The 11,729-nt window shown below is 47.9% G+C and overlaps 1 protein-coding gene across 3 annotated transcripts in view; it reads right to left on the minus strand.

Annotated features, from left to right (window-relative positions):
* MAP3K21 (mitogen-activated protein kinase kinase kinase 21) overlaps positions 1 to 11,379 on the minus strand; it is a 91,545-nt gene extending 80,166 nt beyond the window's left edge. For all 3 annotated transcript variants that reach the window (XR_005016840.1, XR_005016841.1, XM_036828983.1), the window contains exon 1: positions 10,190 to 11,379. Coding sequence is in view for 1 of the 3 variants with exons in the window: in XM_036828983.1 (XP_036684878.1) it covers positions 10,190 to 11,021 (832 nt within the window). In the remaining 2 variants the exon portion in view is untranslated. The remainder of the gene's footprint in view (positions 1 to 10,189) is intronic.
* Between the last annotated feature and the right edge of the window lie 350 nt (positions 11,380 to 11,729).

Below are 11,729 nucleotides of genomic sequence, written 5' to 3' on the forward strand. Positions count from 1 at the left end.
CCTGACCTCACCAGGAAGAGGACCTCCGGGAAGGACCATGCACAGAGGGGCACATCCACCCTCTGGGCCACAGAAATGGTCAATTCTCGTTAGCGACCTAGCGACCAGTGTTTCAGCCCCCGGCTTGTGCCACGTCCGTAAAGATTTTTGACCCCCGTTAGCCCCATTCTTTAACAATCAGCCTCTACAACTTGTGTTCTGTCTACTTATTCAACCATGAGGCACTCGATTTTTCCGGCTCCTTTGAAGTTTCACTTTGGAATTTTCCGAATTATAGTATATAATGTATATTTTTAAAAGCAATTACAATGTGTCCATTCTATTTCCTCAACATTTATGGGAGTGCTGGTCCAAATTCCATTTGAGACAAATAGGTTCATTTTAATTAACCTTTAACTAGGAATATGTTATCCAAAAAAAAAAAAAAAAAAAAGGTCGTAAGAAAGAAATCAGTTGAGAAAAGCAGCAATGTGAAAGAATATACTAACAAAACACCGAGTCTCAGTCTAAGACAGGAAGGTTACTCCGTGAATTTCAACTCTGAAAACAATCAACCATTCATTTACAGGGAAAAAAATGGTAACTGTCTGAGTTTACCAAAGAGCACCGATTTTCCTCCCATTTCTTCCGTCTATTCCCGCACCTACACCACTCGTTCGCTCACCAGTCTCTGGAGGCCTTTGTCCTGATCTTCAAGCCCCTTCTCAACCTCGGTCTCCATGATCTTTTCAGCTCTTCCCGGACTCTCCGAAAGAAACCCTACACTCTACGATTCTGTGCATTAAAAGCCACTTCTAAGAAACACGGCATTGCATCAGTGTCTCTGAGCTCCTGGCGCCTGCTGCGTGGACTGCCTTCCCCTTGCATCCTCCGCAAAGCCATACCTGGCCTCCATTTCCCATGGAAGCCACCGGGCACCAGCCCTGGATTCGCTGCACTGCAGCACTAACTGTGAGGCGGCCTTCAAGTCCACTGGCCTTTGGAATCTCATTTTCTCCTTCTAGTAAAAACAAAACAAAACAAACAACAGAAAACAAAATGTGCAGCTCTGTCACTGTCTCCCTGTTCCAATATTATATGAGCCTGTGAATATCAACACCGTGTCCCCCTGGGTGCCTTCCTCATAACCTCACTAGAAGTTCTCTGCATTTCTAACGCACTTAAAGCTGTGCCACTCCCATTACTACACTTAAACACTGCCTTATCTCACTTGTGGGTCTCACCTCTCTAACTAAATTGTAAGCAACTGCAGGAAAGAATTTGCACCCAATTAATATTTGTTTAATATTGGTTTATTTCTACTGCACAGCATCTACCATTTTTATATACTCAATAAATAGCTGTTACATGAGTGAGTGACTACTGTAAGGGGAAGAATGAGAAGGAAGAAGATGAATTAGTGTAGCCTTTTCATGTCAAGTCAGCTGCTGATTATAGAAAACCAACTCACCTGTGCCCTCCTAAACAGTACAGACTGTTTTAGAAATAATGATAACAAAGCAGTTATCTGGATATTGATCCATCAGCAGCGACTGACACAGCTGATCATTCTTCCCTGGATCACGTTCTTCTCTGGTTCCCAAGCATCACAACACTCCCTCGTTTTCACTCTTCTAGCTGCTCCTTCTTCTGGTTCCTCCCTGTCTCCGGGGCCTCTAATCGATGGTGACCCTCCAGGACTCAGTCCCTGACCTCTGGTCTTTCCTATGAGCACTCAGTCCCCAGATAATCTCAGCCAATCTCAGGGCTTTCATGCCACAGACACGCTGCCAAGTCCCAAGTGATCGCCTCCACCCTGGTTCTCCATCTGTTCTCAAAACTGCAGCCGTGTGATCTGCTACAATGGCGCTCAGAGCCCGGGCCTCAGCCCAAACCTCTCCAGTGGCTGACGAGACCCTGCGTGGTCTGACCCCCTTCTCCCTGGTGCCCCGTGATTCCCTTTCATGATTCTCCTGTCACACCGGCCTCCTGCTCTGGGGAGCAATTTCCCTTCCCTCTACGAGGGTTTGTCTCCCCAGATGACCCACTTTCCCACTTCTTTAGGTTTTGCTTCCTTTTCTGGAAGGCCTTCCTTAGCCATACACTCTAAGCCTTCAACCCCTCACCCCAACATTTTCACCCTCCTTTTCAACTTTTAGTTTTTCTACTGAGCACTTACCACCCTCCACCATACTACATCTTTCACTATTTACCCTTTACTGTCCATGTTGCCCACTGGCATGTAAATTCCACGAGGGGAGGAATTTGCTTCTGCTTTGCTCACCACTGACCACCCAGAGCCTGGAGTGTCCCTGGCACGTAGCACACAGTCACCAAATAACTGTGATGTGAATGAATGAGTCAGCTCGCTAAACACAAGGAGAGACACTTCTGCAAAGTCCAGAGAGACGCGGTCAGCTAAAACACAGCTTCACATCGCTCTTAACACCAAAAGCAAACGCCGCGGTACGGAACTTTTCATGGACACACACAACACACAGTTTTAATGAGAAAACTTCTTACATTTCATTGTGTGAAAATCTAGCTCTCTATTTCTGTCAGCGGAGTATTTTCAATATTTTGTCAAGGTACGGAACAAAGTAAACTGATGGGGGAGGAATCTTCCACAATATGCTACATTAACATATTAGTAAACAGAAAGTAATATAGTTGATATTATGAGTCAATATTTGCAGAAAACCTGAAACAAAATAATTCCTGAAAGTCAATTAAGCCAACAATCACTCAAACATCCTATATGCAATCAAGATACTTCCCCCAAATGGCAAGTGATCTGCTCTTTTTCAAAGAGCGTAAAAAATGTCCTAGTAATGAACTCTGGTAGTGAAACAGTTACAACGCGGTAACTTAGTACCTCCTGCCTTCTCCCTGACCCTCAACTTATCAACCCAAGTTACAAGTAGACCTGCCAAAGCATGCAGATGGCAGTACTCCCTAAAGGAACAAAGCTCAGGACTGTTTCCTTGTACCACTGTCTGGCCTGGATCAAGTGAGTCAGCTGAACTAAGAAGACCCTCACACCCAACCAAGATGAATAAATGTATGACAACATGGCACTATATTTTGCAGAATGAATAATAATAAAGTCCTTGGGTTACAAAGAATTGTAGAAAACTTTTAGGTATCAAGGAGTTCACACACACACAAATTAGGAAACATTTAAAGCCCTCAGAGAGCTTCCAAACCATATGTAAAAATGAGTATAGTCACCAGCTTACATTTAGGTTGCATCTTACAGTTTATTAAATACTTTGATAAATACCAGGGGTCAGCAAACTATATCTTATGGGCCAAACGGGAGACTTGAAGAGTTGCAAAAGAGACTAGATGGTCTGCAAAGCAATCATATTTATCATCTGGACCTGCAGGGGAAAGTGTGCTGATGCCAGGAGTACACTATCTCACTGATCCTCACGTCACCCTATTCAGAAAGTCGGGGCCCATGAGCCCATGGCTGGAGAGTAGTAGAGTCAGAGCCCAAATCTTAGATGCCACAATAGCACCATTTGTCCCCCCAGGTCAGTGGGACAAATGCTTGGATAATCCTTTCCCCAGAGACACAAGCCCCGAATAAGCCACCCATACCCTCACTTAGTGCCTACTGTGACCCAGCCATCCAATGTCACCAGACAGTTCACTGGATTTGGGATACAGTCTGCGGCCATGGTGGAATTTCTATACCAACCCAGAGAACCATGAGAAGGGACCCACACATCTGGTCCCTTGGACAGCAGCTTCCAAACTTGGCTCTGCACCTGAATCACCCAAAAGCTTTTTAAAAAAATATCCTGCTGCATCCCAAGCTCAGGATGGACTGATGGATGGATAGGGTGAGGTTTGTATTAAACCAACTTAGTAAAACATTAATGGTAGAATCTAGGTGGTGAGTACAGAAGTGTTTACTTAAAAGTCCCTTCAACTCTGTATAGTCCAAGATTTTGATAATAAAATGTTAGGAAAAAATTCATTGCTTATTCCCAACTAAGGCAACCAAATCAGAATATCCAAAAGTGAGACAGGGAATTTTATTTTTAGAAGTTTATGGGGAGCTTTTGATGCTACATTAGGTGTGGAAGCAACTACTCTGGAGTGCCATTCTCCATCAGCAGAACTGGCCATCTAGCCTAGGGGTTCTCAAAGTATGGTCCAGGACCCTGAGCAGCCCTAAGGTAGCGACAGATTAAATGCAGAAGCAGATGTGAATGTTCATCTGTCTTCCTTCATGTCATCAAAGTGAGCTTCAAAAGAGTAAAGCAATGCCACTCTCTTCACTAAATTTGTTTTGGAAAATAAGGGTTTCCCCCTACATTAACATGTAACGGATCTATTGTTACTTTTATATTAAATATCTTTAGATTTATCATTTTAAATTTCTAATATGGTAAATATCAGTAGCTAGAACCCACATCAACAAAAGCTCTTTGGGGTTCTGATAACAAACATCTGAGAACTGGTAACCAAGGCACTCTATGAAGAAGATAAAAGCTCAAGTTCTGGGATTAGAGGCCCTGGATTCAATTCTCTGACAAGTGGAGTGACCCTGATCAAGTCAATTAATCCCTGGCTTCAGTTTCTTCATCTGTAAAATGGGGATACTTAAAGTACCTACCTCAAAAGGTCGCTGTGAGGAATAAATGAGGATAAAGTTTGGACAATACCCAGCATCTAGTAAGCATTAAATAAATGTCAGCTATTGTTTCTGTTACTATTATTTACTTAAAGACAAACCAATATTTGAAGAAGATGAATTTTTAAAGATAACTAAATTCATACTGATTCAGAGTCAGTTGTACAAATTTGTTTCAGGCTCCAAAATAAAACCAGCATAGTTCGCCCAGCCTCACCAGGAACCCTTCTTCTGCCCCCTAAAATTCCTTCATTCCACCTTTTGGGAGCCCTTCAAGTAGCACAGAGGGTTTGGAGACAGTCACACTGAAATTTGGAGTTAAAATCATCAGCCTGACATGGTAAATCTGGTCATTATTTTCTAACTCTGGTGAATCAGAGGAAGAAAGTACCCTAAATTCGCTCATTAAACAAATAGTGATTATAAAAACTAGGCTCTGGTCATAAATGAGAAATAATTTATGCCAAACCAATGTCCAAGTATTTTATTTTCTATTTCTGCCCTGATAGCCTATGACAGATACAGTCATAAAGCAAATTATCCCAAGCTTATATGTTTTTCTTTGTAGATGTTTGTCTTACAGCAGATCAGAGCACTTTCCTCCTCAGAACTGTCAATGGCTCGCTTTTGCTGTTAGACAGTCCACACCTCTCAGCGTGGCATTCAAGGCCATGCTGTCTGGCCACTTGTTAAACGCCTGTCTCCTTCCCAACAAAAGCCCGTCTTCCTTTCATTCTAGCCACACCTGACTCCTAACTGTTCCCTAAAAAAGCCACCTACTTTCATGCGGAATTTACCCAATTGCCTAGGAAGGGATAAAAAAAAATTAAACAGATTTTCCCTGCAGGACTCCTGACAGTATCAGAAGTCAAGACTTTCAGGCTCAAGGAGATTATAACACTTGCCCAAGGTCACACAGCTTGCAGAGGACGACACCAATATTCAAACCCAGGTCTGACTTCAAAGCCAAGGCTCCTTCTGGTTCTGCACTATTCTGGAAAAGTTCAACCCTCACAGGCTAGTGTGGGAAAGCAGGAATTACAGACGGCCTTCTGAAACGATGGAGACTTCCCTTCTCCTCTTGCCATTCGCATACTTTAATACACTTGACAATGACTACAAAATGATCAGAGATGTACAGTGAAAAGTGAGCATAATCCGGCACTAAATTACTGCCCCTCCTTTCAACTATAAAAAATGAAAAGTGGATTATTTATTTTTTAATATGCAAGCATAAAAATGGTAGGGGAAGATGTGGTGACCTGTTCTGATTGCTCTTCTTCCAAAAATACATCTTTAGCCAATTCTGTTTCACAAGCTGATTAGCTCTCTGTCACCACGGGGCTCTTTGGACTGATCTCCCTTGACCCTTGGAATAGGAAGAGGCTGTGGTATGAAGCTGCACAGACAGGAGAAGGGAGAAGACGCATTTCTCTTAACTGATAATAGCGTAATTAATAGCTCCCCCAGATCACTCTTATGAGCTTTTTAAGCACCTTATTTGGAGATCACATTGGCTATAATTTTCTCAAATAGTTCCTTTATTAATACTGCACTAATGAGAGAAGCTAAAACAGAATTTAGATTCCTTTTGTAGTCTGTTCTAGCAAAAGCTCTAAACTGCATTTCATAAGAAATGTAACTATGTCTATTTATAGACTGCAGATGTCCTTGTAGATAATTATATAGATAATAATTATTCCCAGAGGGCTAAAAAAAACCAAAAAATTGGGATAAAAAGATGCTTAATCACTGAAATAAAAAAGTACACAAATAAGCAGCTACCAAAGTCTCTGGCTCAGTTTGTCATGGAACGTTTATTTTCTGCTTTAAAAAAAAAAAAGGGTAGAACACAGTAAGCAACATTAGTAAGAAAGGAACCATAAATCATGCCATGCAATTTTCTTTCAGTCCTGAACTACACCAGAATAAACAAAACACTTAAGACTAAATTCTAATAATTCAAACCCTCCTCAGCAATTCACATACCGTACCATTTTCTTTTCACTCCGTCCTGGTAACTTCCCTGAAAACCACTTCCATTGCTACTGCCCCTCAGTCAAGTCAGTGTCTTCTCTGGCCTGGAGAACCTCCCCAGCCTTCACTCAGGCCAATTACCAGTCCATTCTCCAGAGTGTCCAGGGTAATCCTGGAGACACAGAAATCCGATCATGCCCCTCCTCTGCACAAAACGCTCCAAGGCTTTGGACGGCGCTCAGAGTGGAGTGTCCACATGGAACACGGCCTGCAAGCCACCCCTACCAACCGCTACTCCACTCTCTGCCCTAGCCGTCCTGCCTTCTCCCCAGTCCTCCAACAAGTGAGGTTCACGTCTGCATCATCTGCTCTTTGCCTGGATCTTTGCTCGACTCATTCCTCCTCCTCCAGCTCTCTGTGTCACTTCCTCGGAGTGGCTTCCCTTGATCACCCCATCTTACCAGCACCCTCAACCTCCACCCCTTCGCTCTCCACCCCTCACCATGCTTTCTTTGCTCGACAGCACTTCCTGATATTTGCATGACTGTCATCTATCTTCCCTATCTGACTAAGCCCTGTGCCGGCGGGGACACTGTTTGCCATCTGCTTTGCCACTGCGTCCCGGGGCCCAGAAATGCCTGGGACAGGGTGGGCCCTCAAAATCTGTTGAATAAATGAGTTCCAGCTCATGATGAGTTTTCTCTGCTCTGAGTGCATATAAAACCGGCCCTTTTCACAGTAACTCAAGGTTGCCTTGTCTCGCTCTCTAGTTGTGCTATACAGATTTAGCAAAGCGTTTTCTATTTACTTGGCGTCTGGGAGTGACAGGGCCTAGCATATTTAAACAACATAAATGATGCTTAAAACTTGCTAATGTGGCTCAACTTTCAATCTTTTGCTATCTGTTAGAGAAGGGACAAAGTTGTTTGTACCATCACAAGATCAGCCTTTATTTCAACATAAACATTGTCTCAGACTATATGACAGAAAAAAAAAAAAAAGACCAATGAGAAAAGAGAAAACATATTGAGAGCCATATCTTACTATGATAAATGTAAACATTTGCTTTAAACAATAATTTCTACTAGCTCTGGTCCAAGTAGTCGTATACTGGCTCTTTGTTACATGAGTAGACTAAAGAATAAAACTAAAATTCAATATTGATTTTTAAAACCTTGTTTACATTATCATTAACTCACTACCACCATTAGCAAATAACCAATGAAGTCAAACAAAATACACTGTAATAGAGTCTCTGCTGTACTCAAACAGTCTGAAAAAGAAGTTATGGCTTCAGGTCTTCCCTGGTGGCACAGTGGTTAATAATCCACCTGCCAATGCAGGGGACACGGGTTCGAGCCCTGGTCCGGGAAGATCCCACATGTTGCAGAGCAGCTAAGCCCGTGCGCCACAACTACTGAGCCTGTGCTCTAGAGCCCACGAGCCACAACTACTGAGCCCGCTGTGCCACAACTACTGAAGCCCGTGTGCCTAGAGCCTGTGCACCAAAACAAAGAAAAGCCACCGCAATGAGAAGCCTGCGCACCGCAACGAAGAGTGGCCCCCGCTCGCTGTAACTAGAGAAAGCCCGCGCGCAGAGACAAAGACCCAACGCAGCCAAAAATAAATAAATAAATAAATTCTAAAAAATTTAAAAAAAAAGAAGTTATGGCTTCATATATAAGAGGGTCTCAAAGTATCTGCATTTATTCATTGAATAAATAACGCCAGAGCCAAGATAAGGCAATGTGCTAGATGCTGTGATCTGTACCTTTTAGGCCCCATTCAAAATGCTATGTTGTAGAAATTAAAAAACTATAGAAGTGGTCATATCGTAACAAACATTTGGCTAGGTGAGTGACCTAGCCAATTAAGTCTTTTTAAAAGTACGATACTTCAAGTGCAAAGGCAACCCTGCCTGACAATTACAGAAATTAAAATGCTCCAGGAAGTTAGGCAACTTATTCTGAGGGTGAAAAGTCTTTCGAAAACTAAGTTGCAGCACATAATCACCTTCAGATTACATAATATCTCCCAGAGACACAGTAGTCTACTTGTTCCACCCTACAAGTTTTTCTGGTGTCAATAAAAACTATTTAACCACGTTATTATTCCAAGGTCATATTATTTCTTTTCACTATTTAACAGTATTAGTTCTTTTAAAGTTTTTCATTTATACGTTGGAACATGGGTTAATCTAGCCTCCTGTGCTTTTACAAACACTAGCAAACTTGCTCTTCTTTGTGAACAGGCCACATGGATCTCAAGCATTATTACGAAACAACCTAAGCATAATGCAAAAATAATAGTTACAGACCCTTTAATTTTTCCATCTAAGGATGAGTCCAACCCAAATAGTTTGCCTGTGTTGGTGATTTGTTTTGTTTTTTGTTTTGGCTGCGCCCCACGTCATGTGGGATCTTAGTTCCTGGACCAGGACCTGGGATTGAACCCGTGCCCCCCTGCAGTGGAAGCTTGGAGTCTTAACCACTACACCAGAGAAGTCCCTGTGTTGGTGATTCGATGTCCTGAAACAGAGTAGGTTTGTAAAAGGCCAGGTTCCATGTCTATCACAGAACTGTGGCAACTGCGAAGAACCAGAGCAAGCAGGATGCTCCAGCTGTCCTTAAAATACCCGGTTCTGCAGGAAGCTTCCGGCAGACAAAGGCTCGCAGGACTTCACTGGGGAGAGGGCTTATGGGATCCATGGACAGGACACTCAGAATGTGAAGTGATCTGCAATACTGAAGAACAAACTTTAAGCAGCTAATGCTGTTATATCTTTTATACGATGAAATGTAATAGGATCTGTGTTTAGTTCATTTGTCAGTTCCTTACTGACATCTGGAAAATGCACCTGATTTATAAACAAAGTGAATGATACAGGCCAGGTCTTCAGGATTTCAAGTACCCGCACAAGGACAATGAACTTGCTCTGAAATCCACCCCAAAGGGCACGATGGCACAAAATGGTGTTTCTGGGTCTGGAGACTATTCACCAACACTCAAGCCACCGAACCAATAATGAAAATCTACTTCATGGGCAGAGACATCTGAATGAAAAGTCTTTGGAAACGTCGAAGGACATGAAGCCATATTTAAAGTGGGAAAGGAGAGACCTCAACACAGTGCTTGTAAAGCTGAAGGAAAGGGCAGTTTGATGTAGGCCACTAGGCAAGACGGGGGGCCATGGGTTCCCGAGGAAGGCCTCGGTTTGCAAAGTTCTATCCAAATGAACCACTTATTGTACCCAAAGGCCAAACAGCACCGTGAAGTTTCCAGAAAGCCCCGATATTTTACAACTGTGTCTTCGGCAAGCAAGTCTGATCTGCCTTTCTAAAAAAGGCACCTGAAAGAAACCCGGCAAGGTAAGTGTACCACGTGCCCCAAAGCAAGTAACCAGGGTCCAGATGGCCTTCTGAGCCCCGGAAGGCCGGAGCAGGAGGGGCTGCCGGCATCGGGAGGCCGACCCCCGCCTCCTTCCCCCGGGCACCTGGCCCCGCGGAGCCCGCCCAGCACCCGCACCGAGGTGGGCTGCGCGGGGCGCGGTTGCGTCCTCCCCTCCCCCACCCCGCCCTCACTTACTGTTGCTGGACTTGAGGTCCCGGTGCAGGATGGGCACGACGGCCTCCTCGTGCAGGTAGAGCATGCCCCGCGCGATCTGCACCGCCCAGTTGACCAGCACGTGCGGGGGGATGCGGCGCGCGCGGCGCGGCCCGGGCGCGCGGGGGTCCGGGGCGGCGTTGGCGGCGGCCAGCGCGCGGTTGAGCGCGCCGCCGCGGGCGAACTCGAGCACCAGGCAGAGGTGCGGCTGCCGCAGGCACACGCCGCGCAGCTCGATGATATTGGGGTGCCGCAGCATGGCGAAGAGCCGGGCCTCGCGCCGCACGCTCTCGGCCGCCGCCGCCGCGTCCTGGTCCGGGTCCCGGCGCGCCGCCTTCACCGCCACCTCCTGGCCCTGCCAGGTGGCGCGGTACACCTGCCCGAAGCCGCCGGCGCCGATGAGCTCCTGGAGCTCCAGCCTCTCGAAGTCGACGTGCACCGGCGAGCCGGGCCGCGGCGGCGGCGGCCGGGCGGGCTGCGGCGCGGGGCGGGCGGCCGGGCGGCACGGCGCCACGTAGTTGGCGGGGAAGATGCCGAGGCGCCGCTGCACCTGGCCGGCCCACCAGCCCTCGTCGCCCGACACGGCGGCGTCCTGGGACAGCACCTCCACCAGCTGGCCGCGTCGCAGGCTCAGCTCGTCCTCGCCGCGCGCCTCGTAGTCGTACAGCGCGGCCCACAGCCCCGCTCCCGCCGAGGCCGAGGCCGAGGCCGAGCCGCCTGAGGAGGCGGACGACGACGACGCGGAGCCGGCGGGGGCGCCCGGCGCCGGCGACCCCGGCCTGTCAGCCGCGACCTCGGCGCCCGGCAAGGCCATGGGGGGCGACGGCGAGGGCGAGGGCCGAGCGCGGGGCGGCGGGCTCAGCCTCGGGGGCGGCCGGGGGCGCGCATCGTCCGGCAGGGTCACCGCCTGCGCCCGGGAAGGCAGGGAGGAGGAGTCGGGGCTCGGGGACGGCGGGTGTTCACGGGCCCACTACCCGGAGGCCGCGGCTTCAGCCCCCGTTCCTCCTCGGATGCCTCTGCTGCTGCAGCGGTCCCAGCGGCTGCCTGGGCTGTCGCTCCATGGTGGCGCGCTGGGCCTGCGGCCGGCCTGCGGCACGATCGGCCTAGCCGCCGCCTGAGCCCGCCCCCGGGGCCCGCCCCGGCCCCGCCCCCTGGGCCAGACACCGCCTGCGCCCGCCCCCTCCGGGCCCGCCCCGCCTCGCCCCTCCCCCACGGGCCGCCCCGCCTCCAGGGACAGCCCACCTCACCTGGGCCCACTCCGCCCCCAGGGCCCGCCCACCGCACCCGGCGCGCCCCGCCCCCAGGGCCCTAGGTCGACCCCGAGGCTCGCGCTCTGCGGCTTTGGGTGTGCCGCGCACTTGTGTCCCGGGAGGCGGAGCCAGCCCAGGGCTCCGAGAGGTTTCGGGGAAATTGAAATTAAGCCCAAGGTCAGGCTCGGAGACTACTATTCTCCACTCTTCTCTGGAAGCCAGTGGCAGCGGGTGAAGAGGATCTGGTGTCTTAGGCGGGACGGAGAGTGGGC

Source organism: Balaenoptera musculus, chromosome 16 (genome assembly GCF_009873245.2).
Source record: "Balaenoptera musculus isolate JJ_BM4_2016_0621 chromosome 16, mBalMus1.pri.v3, whole genome shotgun sequence".
Classification (NCBI taxonomy): domain Eukaryota; kingdom Metazoa; phylum Chordata; class Mammalia; order Artiodactyla; family Balaenopteridae; genus Balaenoptera; species Balaenoptera musculus.